The sequence below is a fragment of the Mirounga angustirostris genome, unplaced genomic scaffold (genome assembly GCF_029215605.1).
Source record: "Mirounga angustirostris isolate CCGP_5_RB_7025 unplaced genomic scaffold, mMirAng1.0.hap1 SCAF_12, whole genome shotgun sequence".
In the NCBI taxonomy this organism is placed as follows: Eukaryota; Metazoa; Chordata; class Mammalia; order Carnivora; family Phocidae; genus Mirounga; species Mirounga angustirostris.
Window position 1 is genome coordinate 96,473,168 of NW_026991720.1, and position 17,724 is coordinate 96,490,891.

At 41.2% G+C, this 17,724-nt stretch overlaps 1 protein-coding gene and 1 pseudogene across 1 annotated transcript in view; both read right to left on the reverse strand.

Moving 5' to 3' along the window:
- The window catches only part of LANCL2 (LanC like glutathione S-transferase 2), a 50,293-nt gene extending 36,531 nt beyond the window's left edge, over window positions 1-13,762 (reverse strand). The window contains exons 1-2 of the mRNA XM_064575456.1: window positions 12,666-13,762; window positions 9,661-9,778 (exon numbers count right to left, since the gene is read on the reverse strand). Coding sequence (XP_064431526.1) covers window positions 9,661-9,778; window positions 12,666-12,869 — 322 coding nt within the window. The 5' untranslated portion in view covers window positions 12,870-13,762. The remainder of the gene's footprint in view (window positions 1-9,660; window positions 9,779-12,665) is intronic.
- A 2,940-nt stretch (window positions 13,763-16,702) lies between these two features.
- On the reverse strand, window positions 16,703-16,989 carry LOC135362149 (CDGSH iron-sulfur domain-containing protein 1-like; annotated as a pseudogene).
- Between the last annotated feature and the right edge of the window lie 735 nt (window positions 16,990-17,724).

The following is a 17,724-nucleotide window of genomic DNA, read 5'->3' on the forward strand; positions in this document are numbered from 1 at the left end:
AATGAATGTGAAAAAAAAAAAAAAAAGGGAAAGAAAGGTAATGGACCACAAAGACAGACTTAGGGAACTCAGCAATTTACAAAAATATAATAATATTCGTATCATAGGAGTCCCAGAAGATGAAAAGAGAGAAAAAAGGGCAGATGGTTTATTCAAACAAATGATAGCTGAAACTTCCCTAATCTGGGGAAGGACACAGAACAGCAAAATCCAGGAAGCACAGAAAACACCCATGAAATTCAACAGAAGCTGACCATCGCCAAGGCATATCATAGTGAAAATCACAAAATACACAAACAAGGAAAGAATCCTGAAAGCAGCAAGGGGAAAAAAGTTCTTAACCTAAAAGGGAAGACACATCAGGTTCACAGCAGATCTGTCCACTGAAACCTGGCAGGCCAGAAAGCATTGGAAGGAAATATACAACGTGCTGAAGGAAAAAACCTGCACCCAAGAATTCTTTATCCAGCAAGACTGTCATTCAGAATAGGAGAGACAAAGACTTTCCCAGAAAAACAAAAACTAAAGGAGTTCGTGACGACTAAACCAGCCCTGAAAGAAATATTACAGGGGAATCTTTTGAGAGTGCGGGGGCGGGGGAGACCAAAAGCAACAAAGACTAGAAAGGATCAGAGAACATCACCAGAAACACCAACTCCATAGGTTAAAAAATGGCACTAAATTCATCTTTCAATAATCACTCTGAATGTAAATGGACTAATAAATGCTCCAATCAAAAGACATAGGGTGTGGGAATGGATTAAAAAAAAACAAGATCTATCTATAAGCTGCCTACAAGAGACTCATTTTAGACCTAAAGACACCTGCAGATGGAAAGTGAGAGATGAAGAACCATGTATCGTGCTAATGGGCATCAAAAGAAAGCTAGGAGTAGCCACACTTATATCAGACAAAATCGACTTTAAAATAAAAACTGTAACAAGAGATGAAGGGCACTATATCATAATGAAGGGATCTATATCCATCAAGAAGATATAACAATTACAAATATTTATGCCCCCAACTTGGAACACCCAAATATGTAAAACAATTAACAATAAACATAAAGAAACTCATTGATAACAATACACTAGAAGAAGGAGACTTTTAACACCCCACTTACAGCAATGGATACCTCATCTAAGCAGAAAATCAACAAAGAAACAATGGCTTTGAATAACACGCTGGATCAGATGAACTTAATAGATATTTTCAGAACATTTCATCCTAAAGCAGCAGAATACACATTCTTTGAGTTTACATGGAACATTCTCCAGAATAGATCATATACAGGGTCACAAATCAACCCTCAACAAGTACAAAAAGATTGAGATCATATCATGCATATTTTCAGACCACAATGCTATGAAACTGGAAGTCAATCACAAGAAAAAAATTGGAAAGACCACAAATACATGGAGGTTAAAGAACATCCTAGTAAAAAATGAATGGCTTAACCAGGAGATTAAAGAAAGAATAAAAAAATATACATGGAAGCAAATGAAAATGAAAAGACAACATTCAAAAACCTTTGGGACGCAGCAAAGACTAAGAGAAGTATATTGCAATACAGGCATACCTCAAGAAGCAAGAAAAGTCTCAAATATACACAAAAAAACCTTACACTTAAAGGAACTAGAAAAGGAATAGCAAATAAAGCCTAAAGCCAGCAGAAGAAGGAAAATAATAAACATGAGTGCAGAAATAAATGATACAGAAACAACAACAACAACAAAATCAGTAGAACAATTTAACAAAACTAAGAGCTGGTTCCTCGAGAGAATTAATAAAATTGATAAACCCCTTCAGAAAGAAAAGAGAAAGGACTCAAATACATAAAATCATGAATGAAAGCAGAGAGATCATAACTAACAACACAGAAATACAAACAACTATAAGAGAATACTATGAAAAATCATATGCCAACAAACTAGGCAACCTGGAAGAAATGGACAAAGTCCTAGAAACCTACAAACCAGCAAATCTAAAACAGGAAGAAATAGAAAATTTGAACAGACCAATAACCAGCAAAGAAACTGAATCAGTCATCAAAAATCTCCCAACACACAAAAGTCTTGGGCCAGACAGATTCCCAGGGGAATTCTACCAAACATTTAAATGTGAATACTCAAACTGTTCCTAAAAACAGAAATGGAAAGAAAAGTTCCATTCATTCTATGAAGCCAGCACTACCTTGATCCCAAAACCAGACAAAGACACTAAAAAGAATTACAGACCAGTATTCCTGATGAACATGGATACAGAAATTCTGAACAAGATACTAGCAAATCAAATCCAACAGTACATTAAAAGAATTATTCACCAAGATCAAGTGGGATCTATTCCTGGGCTGCAGAGGTGGTTCAATATTTGCAAATCAGTCAACACGATACACCTCATTAATAAAAGGATGAGAACCATGTGATCCTGTCAATAGATGCAGAAGAAGCATTTGACAAAATGCAGCATCCATTCTGGATAAAAACCCTCAACAAAGTAGGGATAGATGGAACATACCCCACCATCATAAAGGCCATATATGAAAGACCCACAGCTAATATTATCCTCAATGGGGAAAAACTGAGAGCTTTTCCCCTACTGTCAGGAATAAGAGAGGGATTTCCTCTGTCCCCATTACTATTTAACATAGGACTGGCAATCTAAGCCTCAGCAATCAGAAAATAAAAATAAAAAGCATCCAAATTGCAAGGAAAAAGTCTAACTTTCACTCTTTGCAGATGACATAGAGAAACATCTATGTAGAAAATCCAAAAGATGGGGAACCTGGGTGGCTCAGTTGGTTAAGTGTCTGCCTTCAGCTCAGGTCATGATCCTGGAGTCCTGGGATCGAGCCCCATGCCGGGCTCCCTGCTCAGCGGAGAGTCTGCTTCTCCCTCTCACTCTGTGCACAGACTTGCTCTCTCTCTCTCTCTCTCAAATAAAGTCTTAAAAAAAAAAGAAAAAGAAAATCTGAAAGACTCCACCAAAAAATCTCTAGAACTAATACGTGCATTCATCAATATTGCAGAATATAAAATCAATGTGCACAAATCTATTGCATTTCTATACACCAATATCAAAGCAGCAGAAAAAGAAATCAGGGAATCGATCCCATGTGTAATTGCCCCCCCAATAAGATACCTAGGAATAAACCTAAGTAAAGTGATAAAACATTTGTATTCTGAAAACTATAGATCACTTATGAAATAAATTGAAAAGGATACAAAGAAATGGAAAGCTTTCCATGCTCAGGGACTGGAAGAACAAACATTGTTAAAATGTCTATGCTACCCAAAGCAATCTACATAGCACCAGCATTTTTCACAGAGCTAGAATAAGCAATATTAAAATGTGTATGGAACCAGAAAAGACCCCAAAGAGCCAAAGCAATTCTGATAAAGAAAAACAAAACTGGAGGTATCACTTATTCCAGATTTCAAGCTATTTTTGTGAGAGCTGAAACCGTAAGAATCCTAGAAGAGAATATAGGCAGAAAGTTGTGTGACATCAGCCATAGCAACTTCTTTCTAGGTATGTCTCCTGAAGCAAGGACAAAAGCAAAAATTAACTACTGGGACTACATCAAAATAAAAAGCTTCTGCACAGCAAAGGAAACAATCAACAAAACTAAAATGCAACCTATGGAATGGAAGAAGATACTTTCAAATGACATATGTGATAAAGGGCTATATCCAAAATATATAAGGAATTTATAAAACTCAACACCAAAAAGACAAACAATCCAATTAAAACATGGGCAGATTTTTGATAACGATGATGGGGAGAATAGAGGTCCCAGCAGAAACATGAACAGACATTTCTCCAAAGAAGACATCCAGATGGCCAACAAACACATGAAAAGATGTTCAACATCACTCATCATCAGGCAAATGCAAATCAAAACTATAATGAGATACCACTTCACACCTGTCAGAACGGATAAAATCAGTAACACAAGAGACAACAGATGCTGGTGAGGATGAGGAGAAAGGGCAACCCTCTTGCACTATTGGTGGGAATGCAAACTGGCACAGCCAATCGGGAGAACAGTATGTAGGTTTCTTAAGAAGTTAAAAAATAGAGCTACCCTACGACCCAGCAATTGCACTACGAGGTATTTACCCACAAGATACAGAAATACTAATTCAAAGGGATACATGCACCTCAAAGTTTACAGCAGTATTATGTATAATAGCCAAAATATGGACACACCCCAAGTGTCCATCAACTGATGAATAAAGAAGATGTGGTATACATATATACAAAGGAATGTTACTCAGCCATAAGAAGGAATGAGATCTTGTCACTTGCACTGACATGGATGGAGCTAGAGGGTATTATGTTAAGCAAAATAAGTCAGAGAAAGACAATATGATTTCACACATATGTGCAATTTAGCAAAAACAAAAAAACAAAGCAAACAAAGAAACAGACTTTTAACTACAGGGAACAAAGTGATGTTATCAGTAGGGAGGTCGGTGGGGGTGTTGGGTTACATAGGTGATGGGGATTAAGGAGGGCACTGGTTGTGATGAGCACTGGGTGTTGTATGCAAATGTTGGATCACTATATTATATATCAAAACTAATATATATTTTTTTAAAGATTTTATTTATTTATTTGAGAGAGAGAATGAGAGACAGAGAGACAGAGAGGGAGGAGGGTCAGAGGCAGAAGCAGGCTCCCTGCCGAGCAGGGAGCCCGATGCGGGACTCGATCCCGGGACTCCAGGATCATGACCTGAGCCAAAGGCAGTCGCTTAACCAACTGAGCCACCTAGGAGCCCCAAAACTAATATTATACTGTGTGTTAACTAACTGGAATTTAAATAAAAACAATAAAAAAAGGATTTCCATCTCTCTACTTACATTATTAATGTATTCTTACATGGTTCCTTTTCCACTAAAATGCTCAGCATTATTAATCACAGTATTTGAAAATTCCTGCTTTGATAATGTCAACATTCCTGCCGTATCTGATTCTGGGTCTGACGTTTACTTAAGTCACTTCAAACTGTTTTAATTCTACTTTACTTTTTTGCCTTTTAGTAGTCCTTGTGAATTTTTATTGCAAGGTCAACATAATGTACAGGGTAAAAGAAACTGCAGTAACCGGTCCTTTAGTAATGTGGTGGTAAGGAAAAGGGGAGTAGAAGCACTCGATGGTCCTATGATTAGGTCTCAGTCTTTTGGTGTGCCCCTGGGCTATGACCTTTACTAGTGCTTCTCGGTGTTTTCTTTCCTGTAGGTTGGACAGGACAGTTATAGGGGGCTGGAGTTGGGTACTTCCCTTCCCCCAGGGAAGTCTGGCTTCAATAAAACTCCAGTAGGTTAGGTTCTGGTAAAATAGTTTCTCCTGAGGGCCCATCTGGTGAAGAAAAACAATGCTCTCACATATTTCAAAATGGTTCCTCTTTCCTAGCCCTTCCAGAAGCACAAAGGGATTTTTCTCCAATCTCAGTGAGAACGCTTGAAAAAGTGAAGAAGGGTCCTTATAACTGGGTCCATTTAGAGGCATTTAACTCTCATAACTATTCACACTCAGCCTCCAGCAATTAATTAAAGTTTAAATTTCAGGGCGCCTGGGTGGCTCAGTCGTTAAGCGTCTGCCTTCGGCTCAGGTCATGATCCCAGGGTCCCGGGATCGAGCCCCGCATTGGACTCCCTGCTCCTCGGGGAGCCTGCTTCTCCCTCTCCCACTCCCCCTGCTTGTGTTCCCTCTTTCTCTGTGTCTCTCTCTATTTAAAAAAAGTTTAAATTTCTTATCCCCACACTCGTTCCCATGGATGTTCCTTCGTGTGGCTCTCTGCTCCAGTAAATTGTGATTTTCTGTATCTCCCTATCTATCTCTCCTATTTTTGGTGTAGACATTTGCCCTATGACCTCACTTCGCTAATGGATCTAAGAATTGTTTATCTTTCAGTTTGTTCAGCTCTTTACTCTGCAGTGACAACTTCTAAACTCATTTCCCAGACCAGAAACTAGAGTTCTCTCTTCATTTTATGTTTTTTCATTTTTATGGTATTGCTGTGCTTTCTGTAGTGTCCGTTCCTTCTTCAGCCCCTTGTCATTTGGACTTTATTTCTGAAGTGATTTTTTCTTGTCCTTCAATTTCTTTTCTTAGTTCTTTCAGTTCTTATTTCACATCATCTTAGCGTCTTGCGGTCTCTTTTCCGGGTTCCTTTTATTTCTGCTTTGTGATATAATTGCTTAATTAAGTTCCAAAATTAATGTTGAAAATGCTGCAATTCTTCTCCACATTGTAATGGCATTTTCCTGGTGTTTTTTCTTCTTCCACTGACAAAATTTGATATTCCTTTGTTTCTAATATTACATATACAATTGAATTTTTTCTTAAGTTTGAATTAGGTGAATTTTTCAGGAGGACTCTCTAAAAGAGGGAAAATGTTAGGATAGCTTTCCCTGTTTTTTTAATCTCAAGGGCATCCTCTTCTTACTAAGTGACAGTTTATTTGTATATGGTGACTCGTGGTGACCAGATTTCCTTTGATTCTCATATCCTTATTTGTTTCACAAGAGTTCCTACCACTGACCCACTGACGTTTCCTTTTTGACTACACTACTAGCCAGTGCCACCAGGGATGAAGTTCCTGCCTCATAAAATAATCTCCTTTTTTAGAATAATGCTGTTTAAAAAAATTCTATAACCTCTGTTCCCTGTATGTTCTCCATACCATTTTTCTCTGCCTCTCTTCCTTGCCCACTTTGTGTTCAGATATGCCCTCAAAAATTCCCCCAGAGGGTGTGTGTCATCCTTCTGAGAATAATTATTTATTGATTTGGGAGAGGGGGAAGTGCAGAATACATTTTGCCACCAATGGGTCATTTGGCTTCCTCACCTGGACACCAGTGTCACTTTCTACAGTTATTCTGGATTCTATGTGTTTTTCATACATTATTATTCGGTGTATTCTCTATCTCACAATTTTGCTAAAAAAAATAATAAGTTGTGGGTGCTTCATTCATTCTTCTTATATTGTACAGTTTTAGGAGAAAAGATAGGAGGTATGGGTTTAAGTAGATTCCATAGTGCTACCTGAATCCCAAAGCCCTAAATATTATTATTATTATTTTTTTGGTTGTCAAATGATCCTTTATTGAAACATTTTCCTTTGTAGTTAACTAGCTGGGCATTCCACCGCACCACTGTTGATGTCATCTATGATGTCATGAGGGTGGCGGCCGTCAACATTGCAGCCCACAGACTGGGCAGTCCCCAGGATTTCTTTAATGGTTCCAGAGAGTTCTCTGGCTAAAGATCGGTGTCGCATCTGTTGGGCAATATTGACAATCTCATCAAAAGTGATATTTCCACTGTGCTTAATGTTTTTCTGCTTCTTTCTGTCTCTTGGTGGTTCCTTGAGGGCTTTGATAATCAGGGCAGAGGCAGAAGGTACCACTTCAATCTGGGCCTGTCTGTTCTGAATGGCCCTAAATATTATTTTTAACCATTCACACCAAATACCTCCATGATGGCTCAATCACTGATTCCAAAAGATGACAACAAATGGGGATTTTTAAGAAATAGTGATTCTTGGACTCCTCTGCCAGAGATCCTCATGTAATCATTCTGGGATGGAGGCTGATAATATGTTATTATAAAGCCCTCTGTTTCTGATGCATAGCTTATTTAGAACCTAATAATCATGGACTTCAAACCCCCATTTCAACAAGAAATGTTTTAAGTAAAAGACTTTTTAGGGGAAATCTGTGCTAATAATAACTATGTTATTTTTCCTTTAAAAATATCCTTCTTGGGGTGCCTGGGTGGTTCAGTCAGGTTGAGCATCTGCCTTCAGCTCAGGTCATGATCTCTGGGTCTGGGATTGAGTCCTGCATTAGGTTCCAGTCCTGTACTGGGATCCCTGCTCAGTGGGCTGTCTGCTTCTCCTCCTCCCTCTGCCCCTCCCCCCACCTCATGCTCGTTTTCTCTCTCTCAAATAAATAAAATCTTAAAATAAATAAATAAATAGAAGTAAAAATATCCTTCTTTGCTTTTTACTTCAAGTTAGCTAAAATTATCTTGGGTCTCCTGGGTGGCTCAGTCAGCTGAGCATCTGACTCTTGGTTTCAGCTCAGGTCATGATCTCAGGGTTGTGAGATTGAGCCTTGTATCAGGCTCTGCACTCAGCAGGGAGTCTGCTTGAGATTCTCTCTCTCTCTCCCCCCGCCCCTCCCCCCACTCGCAGGCACTCTCTCTCTAAAATAAATATTTCTTAAAAATCCTTCTTGCATTTTATTTCAAGTTAGCTAAAATTATCTAAATTTACATTTAAGGTAAATTTCTTTGGCTCAGTAAGTTGAACTAGCTCCATGTCTTTCTGAGTTTAATAGTTTTGAAAAATTTAATTTTAATGTCATTATGTAAATGTTGTATTCATAATAGGCAAATACAAATAAAGCATCACAGAAATAAATATAAAAATGAACACAAAAAAAGATCAGGGCCATTATGTTTGGTTGTGCACTGCAAAAGCAGGTATCAGTTCTCAGTAATTCTAACATGAATACTTATGTCTATGCTGTTCATTGACTACACTATAAAAACTTAACAAGGGCTGTACATTGATACATAAATTGTTATTAGCAGTAACCATAATACAGTCTAAACTCTCAGAAGAAGGTCTTTTATTTCTTTTATACTCCCTAAATTATTATTACAATGTTTGGGCTATATGGTAAAATAGTAAGAATGTAAAGAATAGTTAAGACAAGATAATTTTGAAATTAAGTTTTTTGATGTAATGTGTATTACAGGTTGCTTATTCAATTATTATCACTAAATTCAAAAACAAAATCTTTATGTGTACAAATGAGTCAAATGAGTACAAGCAATAGGTTAAACAGTTTATGCATAATGGAGAAATCACATACTACAACTTGTCCCAAAGATCAAAGTAATAAAGGCAAACAAAAAACTGACCCTAAGGCAAGTTTTCTCTTATTATGCATTTTCATAGATACCCATATATTAGGTCAAATACATAATGCTATAAAAATATGACATACTACATATCAAACTTCAAGCAGAAAATATTTCTTAGAAATAAAACTCCAAAGCACTCATCACTGAAGAAGTTCAAGATATCACTTAAAGGGTATAAAACTTTACTATTTTCTTTTTTTTTATTCTTATGTTAATCCCCATACATTACATCATTAGTTTTAGATGTAGTGTTCCATGATTCATTGTTTGTGCATAACACCCAGTGCTCCATGCAGAATGTGCCCTCCTCAATACCCACCACCAGGCTAACCCATCCTCCCACCCCCCTCCCCTCTAGAACCCTCAGTTTGTTTTTCAGAGTCCATCGTCTCTCCTGGTTCGTCTACCCCTCCGATTTCCCCCGCTTCATTCTTCCCCTCCCGATACCTTCTTCTTCTTCTTCTTTTTTTTTTTTTAACATATATTGCATTATTTGTTTCAGAGGTACAGATCTGAGATTCAACAGTCTTGCACAATTCACAGCGCTTACCAGAGCACATACCCTCCCCAGTGTCTATCACCCAGTCACCCCATCCCTCCCACCCCACCCCCACTCCAAAACTTTACTATTTTCAAAAGAAAAATTTTAATTCAAGTCTTATAATTATAAATCCAAAATAGAACATACCAATTACTTGTATCCCACATTCTCACCTGTCCAACCAGTATAAGCAGAGCAATCATGTGGGTCAGCTGTCTTCAGCCCCTCCTCCATTTGCTGTAGAAGATCTTTGATTTTGGTCTGGATTCGCCTTGTGAAATTATGAATGATCTGAGAACCAAAAGAATACAGAAATTTATATTGTGTAAGAATAGAGCAATATTATAATAAATACTTAAATAACCTCAGAACGTAAGAGGTAGAGATTATATTACCTGGCCCTTTTCGATGCTTCATTGGTGTCTACCTTGATTTTATAAGGTAAGTTTTTAAATGAGGTAATGCCCTATATGGACTATAGGCATTGGTAGGATTACAAAAAATAAGTTGTAGAAACCAAAGGAAATAAAAATTAAAAAAAAAAAGATAGATTTGACTACACAAACATGTTAACTTCCGTAAGTTAAAGAATGTAAGAAAGATGGCTTAAAAATTAATGACAAGGGGGAAACATCTGCAATATAAAACATTATAAGTAAAAAAAGACCACAATATAGAAATAGACCTAAAATTATCAAGGTACCTTACAAAAAGAAAAATATGAAATGACAAACATATGAAAAATGTTAAATTACTTAGCACTTAATGAAATGCAAATAAATATAAGTACCATAGTTTGCCTTATCATATTAACAAATAATAAAAAAATTTAAAAATATTAAGTCCCAAGGCTGCTAAGAGCTATAGAAACAAGTATTCTTAATCACCAGTAGCCTTTCTCCAGAGAAATTTAGCAGCTTCTTAAATAAGTAGTTGATAGTGTTCAAATTTTTTTTTTTAAGATTTTATTTACTTATTTAACAGAGAAAAAGACAGCGAGAGAGGGAACACAAGCAGGGGGAGCAGGAGGGAGAAGCAGGCTTCCCACTGAGCAGGGAGCCTGATGTGGGGCTCGATCCCAGGACCCTGGGATCATGACCTGAGCCGAAGACAGACGCTTAATGACTGAGCCACCCAGGCGCCCCAACAGTGTTCAGATTTTTACGTCTTTGATGATTTCTGAAAGATCTAGCCCCGCATTGGGCTTCCTGCTCAGCAGGGAATCTGCGTCTCCTTATCCCTCTGTCGCCACACCCCACCCATGCTCTAAAATTAAATCTTTTTTTTTAAAGTAATCAAAACCCAGCAGATGCAGGAAAAGCTCTCTGCCTCCCCCACAACTGCCTAAATTTACATTGTAAAGGAGAGCCTGTAACGGGAAGAAAGCTAGTAAAAAAGACTCCCCTTTACCTAAGGAACTCATCTGCATAATATGGCAACTTTGTTTTTCCAAACATCCCCTTTCACTTCCTTGCTAATGGTCTTTCTCCCCCTTTGTGTCCTCAGCCCCCCCCCACACACACACCTCTCCTTAGCTCTTAAAAGCTTCCTGTTGCCTCATTATCTTTGGAATCTCCTGTCTGTATGGATTCCCTGCAAGTACACCTGTTAAATTTTATTTTCTCCTGTTAATCTCTTACGTGGGTTTGATTCTAAGTCCAGCTAGAAGGACCACAGGGCAAAGGAAGATCTTCCTCCTCAACAGGTGTATGTGTATGGATATATGTTCCAATATGACCAATTATCTTAAACTGTTTCACACCACAGAAATAACTACATTTCCTTATCAAATGAACTCTCATCACATCTTTAACTATGGCCATTTTTTAAGTCTTTTGTCATTTACAGTCATTGTTTTACTCTTATGCTTTTGCAAATGTGCTTCATCTTCAGAGAGATACACAATGGTAAAAACAGGTAAAAACTCTGGCAAGTAGTCTAGAATACAGATTTCACCTAACTTTAAGATCATAAAACCGAATTAGATAAGAATTTCCAGAACCAATGAAAAAACTGGACTCGAGCAGAACAAGAATTAACAACACGGGACTGAATGAACTGATGAGGATTATCATTTTTTCTTACAACTTTTTCTTTGAAACGTTGCTGGTTCCTTAGTATTTTTTCCCTCCAGATTTAAGAAACCTCCTCTCTTTACTCTTACACTACTTGTGACTTACAGTAAAAATGCAAAATACATGGGGAACCAGGGAGGGGAACTGGGACTTGGAACACTTAGGTCGGTGAAAAAAACAATAACCTAACTGGTAAACGTCTGCTTTCACCAAACGTGAACAGTTACGCTGATGTTCACGTCTTCCCTTATTCCCACTTCTCCCCTACGAAATGAACGTTTGTTCAAATACCCCGTTTCAAAGTCCTGGGCACGCAGACAAGACCAATCCAAATGACACTACTGTTTATGAACAACGCTTTTTTGTTGTTGTTCCTCTGCCGTAAATCCCAAGGGCAGGGGACCAGGGGCCAGGCCTGACGATAAAACCGGTCTCAGGGAGACGAGGAACAGACTGTCAGGGGGTACGCTTGCAGCTCCAGAGGCTGGAGCGCGTGCGAGGGCCCCCGATAGAAAATAAATCTGCGGGCGCCTGGGTGGCTCAGTTGGTTGAGCGACTGCCTTCGGCTCAGGTCATGATCCTGGAGTCCCTGGATCGAGTCCCGCATCGGGCTCCCAGCTCGGCGGGAAGCCTGCTTCTCCCTCTGACTCTCTTTCCTCTCGTGCTCTCTCTCTCATTCTCTCTCTCTCAAATAAATAAATAAAATCTTTAAAAAAAAAAAAAGAAAATAAATCTGCATGTCAACCGCCACCACAGCCCTGACATTCACTTCCACGCGCCAAGAAACAGAGGCTTCATCACTGTATTTCAAAGGCATGAGAGGCCAGGAGGCGCCTATCAAAAGGCAAGCTGTCAACAAAACAAATCCATAACCCTTCCTCCCGGAAGCAGGGCAACTTGCTAACAGAAAGCGCGCCCAGTCGCCGTTCTTCCCCGATTCCCTCGCGCTCCCAGGTTGGGACTCGCGCGGCGCCCGGCGCGGAGAGGTGACGTCAGCGCGCCTTGGGGGCGGGGCGGGACGGGTGGACGCTACCATCGCCAACCCCCCCCCCCCCCCCACCTGGCGCGGCCCAAGGCTCGGCCAGCGCCGACCGCCGACTCACCTTTCCGTTGTTGTGAAAAGGGAGGCCAAGCTCGTCGGTGGTGGGTGGGGGGCGAGTACAGCCCGTCTCCTCGGCCGCCCCGGCGGCGAACACCGCGGAGGCAGCGGCCTCGTAGTCCGGGAAGGGGTTGGTGAACGCCCGCTCCTCCATCTCTGCTTCCCCGCCCAGATGGAACTTCAGTCTCTTTGACATGGTCTCGCCCATCTCAGCCGCGCGCTCTCCCCTGCCGCTGGCGCCGCGCGGCACGGCGAGCGCGCGGGGACAAACCTCCCGGCGAGGCGCTTCGATTCGAGCAACGCTCTGGGAGCCCGGGCGTGCTCCCGCCGCCGCCTCTCTCCGCGACCCTGCGCGGCCGGGGGTCGCCGGCTTCCTTCACGAAGGCTGCCAGCGGCAAGGACGAGCGGGGCTTCGGCGCGGGCAGGAGCCTCTCCGGGGGGCCGGCCTCGCAGCGGGGCGCCGGCACATCTGGCGGCAGCTGTTGTGCTGCACGTGGTGCCCCCACCCCGCCCGGACGCCGACTGGGCCGCCGATCCCCGGTGGCGCGGGCTCGGGTGAAGCTGCCCGGCCGGGAGCGCGCAGGCCGGAGCCTCCGCTGCGCTAGGCAGCTCAGAGTCCGCACACGCCTGGCCGCATCGCCCCTTCGCCGCCGCCGCCCGCTCTCAGGCTGGGGGCCCGCGGCCTGCACAGCCGGTCCGCGGCGACGCGCACGGCAGGGCCGGCGTCCCCGGGCTCTGGAGTCGCTCCCGGGCTCGCCGCGCCCGGCTCCTCTTCTGCGTCCGAGACCCTCTCCAGATTTTCCAGAGCAAGCCGAAGGACCGCGCGTGGCGCTTCCCGCAGGAAAAGCCTGTCGAGAATAAGTCGCTGTCATTCAAGGTGTGTGCGGTGTGCAGACCAGGGAAAGCGCGTCCCTAGACGCGCCATCATCAGTCTGCATTTTCACCAGCCGACAGGTGCCGCCGATGTCCTCTGCCCCCGGTGCGCCAGCCACGCGAGCAGCAGCAGCTCTTTGGTATCAAGGAAAAAAAAAATTCTTCTAGAGAAAAGCATTTCAAAACAGCCTAAAACACTGCAAGGATAGTGTCTCCCAGGGGCAGGGGGGGGAAACAGTCCCTCCTATTCATCACAGTTGGGAGGGGGTGTCTGGAGGAGGAGCCACAGGCCATTTTTTTTTTTTTTTCCCTTTTCACGTTTTATTTCAGTCCCTGTGTTTGAATAAACATGTCTTTGGTAACAGGAGGTAATGTTAATCATCTAAATATTTAATTGGCCTGAAAGATTCCTCTTTCTTAATTGCCCGGGAACATAACATGCATAGTAAAAGGACACAAATAAATCGTGCCATTTATGTAATCACAGTATGATTAACAACAGTCTTTGTTGGCTCTCTTTGTTCTTGTTGTCACTTTAATTATTTGGGACCAAATAGATGTAATGATTTCTCCTTGAGGAAAATATCTTATGCCCCCCACCCCCAATTAAATATTGATTGAATGCCAGATGATGCTAGGTGATGACGAATAGACATTAAAAAAGGTAATTTCTGCCCTTCGGGTTCCTACAGTTATGGGTGAGAAAGGTAAGGATTACAGCGTAGGAAGAGATTTTTTCTTCTTTTTTTATTCTGGAACCAAGCAAGATGCTTGAGTATAATAAAAAGTGACATGATAGAGGAAAACGGTATCAAACAGGAAGGGATCAATCCTCCTGCCTCTGGCCTGGCTCCCCACTGCATACTGTTGTCTCCCCCAACTGTTCATGTGAAACACCCCCTATGATGGGATGGCCACCAGCGATTACAGGGTAGGGGAACCTCATTTTAAAGGGATTACTCAGCATAACTATCCTCAGAGTTCAAGGAAACAACTGTATAACAGCGTGCCTATGTAGCTGCATCCCTTGAGGGCCTGCTCCACTTTCTGCTTCATTTCCTTGTCCTGGGGTCCAACCCTCAGTAAAGGAAATTTTCTTACTGCTCCCAATTTTCATGCTTCCACCTGGAGGAAATTTAATCCCCTAACTACTGATGTTCAGCTGCCTTAGGAACCACCCCTCTCCCACCTCAGGGACTTCACTAGACAAAATACCCCACAGCAGATATTCACCAAAGCCTGAGTTATTTAGACTAGGACACCACAGGCAGGTGGGGCAGAAACAGCCAGGGCTGGCTTTGGTATGGTGAGTCTGGTGACCTTTGCTGTCTCCTCAAACCCATTCGCTGTGAAGTGAAGATCGTTTTTCTCATTCTTAAAATGTGGTGGGTACCTGTGGACAACTGTTGGCAAGAACACAAACTTACACGGAGGACAACCAATATTTTCAAAGACTAAAAAAATGTAAAACCGATTTAAGGAGTTGCCTTCTTTTCCTAAATACTGTCTGATCTGCAGGTCTGCTGTTAGTGGAAATTTCACTTACACTGTTTTGCAGAGGAGCGGAAGATCTTTCTTCACCCTCCTGTTTCCTGGAGGCTCTTTAATACAGAAGATGCGGGGATCCGTTCTGCTGCCCTTTCAAGCTGCAGGACCGTCATCCTCCGGTGGCCACTCTTTAGTAGCATAAAGACTTGGGCCAGGGCCTTGAAATTACAACTTTTTATTCACTTAAGGCCAAACCAGATTCTTAGGGTGCCCTTCCCTACTCATCTATGTAAGTAAGGGGGGACAGTACAAGGATTAATGTCAAAAACAAATACCTACGAGTGGTGAGGACAATAGGCAATTCTTGACAAAGGAAACTAACTGGGAGAGGGGAACATCTGTGTTCACCTGGCTGAAACTAGGACACCACTCAAGGCTGGGCACTCTGAGAGGGTCCAGGGAGTGAGGCTTCCTCTTGTAGGAGATAGGTTTTCTTGAGAAAGTGAGCGGGGCTGCTTGACAGGATCTTCCAGGTAGCGTGAATGTCGGGAGAGGGGTCAGGTGAAGGAGCATCTCTTGAGTACATGTGAAGGCCTAAGGTTTGGTTTGTTTGCTTGTGTTTTGATTTATTAAATATCTTTTTGTTTATTCTTCACGTGTGTGTCATATGGCAAGCTTCTAGATTTTTCTGTGTTCCTAAGCCACTGAGTGGGTCCTCCAGTCCTATCTATGTTTGCCAGAGCTGCCCAAGCCTCCATGATGAAGACCTTTCCTTTGGGTAGTACAAGGGGAAGCCCCAGTAGGCAGACTACCAAATTCTCCTCTTCTTACACAGCAATTCCCTTTTGAGATTGTCCTACACTTTGTCCATACATCAGGGTCCAGGTTGTTGGCTTGTTGGGGAGGAAACAGGCTAGCCCAGGGGTATAGAGGGGAGATTGGCTTTACCCCTATTCTCTGTTGATACATAAGATGGTTTCTTCCAACTGTAAGCCATATATGCTCTACAGCTCTAATTTAAGACAAATTTGATCCCTTAAGCCAGTAACTGGTTCTCAAAGTATCATCAGGGACTTTTTGGGGGCAGCTGTAAGGCCAAAAGTGTTTTTTCTTTCTTTCTTTCTTTTCTTTCTTTTCTTTCTTTCTTTCTTTTCTTTTTCTTTCTTTCTTCTTTTTCTTTTTCCTTTTTTGTTAATTTTGAGAGTAATTTAATATGTTAACATACAACTATATTCTAATGTCATTATTTGAAATATAAAGAAACAGATCCTCACAGAACTAAAATAACTCAGACCATGACGTTGTTTTTTCCTTCTCCTTTTCTTTAAATTTAGACAAGTTTGTACCATGATGTAGCAAATAAGGTAAATGCCATGAATATGAAAGCAGCAGTTTGCAATATACCCGATCTAGAACCCAGGGGAGGTGCACCAGACAGAAGTGTAGTCATCAGTATAGCATAAAGAATATAGTCGATAATATTGTAATAACTGTATGGTGACAAATGGTAACTATACTTATCATTGTGGGTCTTACATAACGCATACAATTGTCAAATCAGTATTTTGTGCACCTGAAACTAATATAACATTGTATGCCAACTGTACTTAAATAATAAAAACTAAAACAACAACAACAACAAACCAATTAGGTAACGTCATGAAAAATTGGTTTGCAGAATTAAAACTCTCCATTTAAATTGCTTTTCATGATCGGAGGTCTCATATTGTCTCCAGTTTCTTCATTGTATTTTGTGTGCAATCCGTCATAGAACGGGGATTTTTGGACCACCACCAACAGCATCACACCCTGGGGTTGTCTTTCTGGATGTGAAGCTTTACTGTAGATTTGCTGCAATGATCTTTAACATAACATCTTTTGTAAACTAGATAAGCACTTGCAGCTGTTCTGGCAACACTGGTGACTGCTGAAACCCGTTCAGCTGGTGCTCTGGAAGTCAGACTCATTGCCTGCAAGGCATGTAGGATGCTGAGCACAAATGGGCTTGTGTAGACAGTGGAGTCAAGGTGCGAGAGGAGTTCTCAGACATTCTTTGCCTATCTCACTGTCCACTCACGAGTGTCCAATGGGGTTTTCTAGAGGCAACATGATATAAGATGTCATAGCAGATTTAATAGAGAAGCAAATATGAAAGTTTGGCTATCTTCTCATAGCCAGGTGTAAAGAAATTGGTAAAAATGTAAAATAATGCCACCCTCCTCATGCACATTATTTTGGTTTTGAAAATAGTTACGTTTCATAAAAATATGTTGTTTACATTAACCTATAGCACGTATTTTATGTTATGTTGCCAAATTAATAAATAATTAGCATTTTTCAGTAATAATTTATAAACTGGTACATATTAATAGATATTGTCCATACAAAAGTTCTTTGGGATTCTCAATAAATTTTGAGTGTAAAGGGATTCTGAGATCAAAAATTTAAGAATTGCTGCCTTCAAACCTACGGGATGGGAGAAGATATTTGCAAATGACATACAGATAAAGGGCTGGTATCCAAGATCACTCAACACCCAAAGAACAAAGAATCCAATCAAGAAATGGGCAGAAGACATGAACAGACACTTCTCTGAAGAAGACATATAAATGGCCACAGATACATGAAAAAATGCTCAACATCACTCAGCATCAGGGAAATAGAAATCAAAACCATGATGAGATACCACCTCACACCAGTCA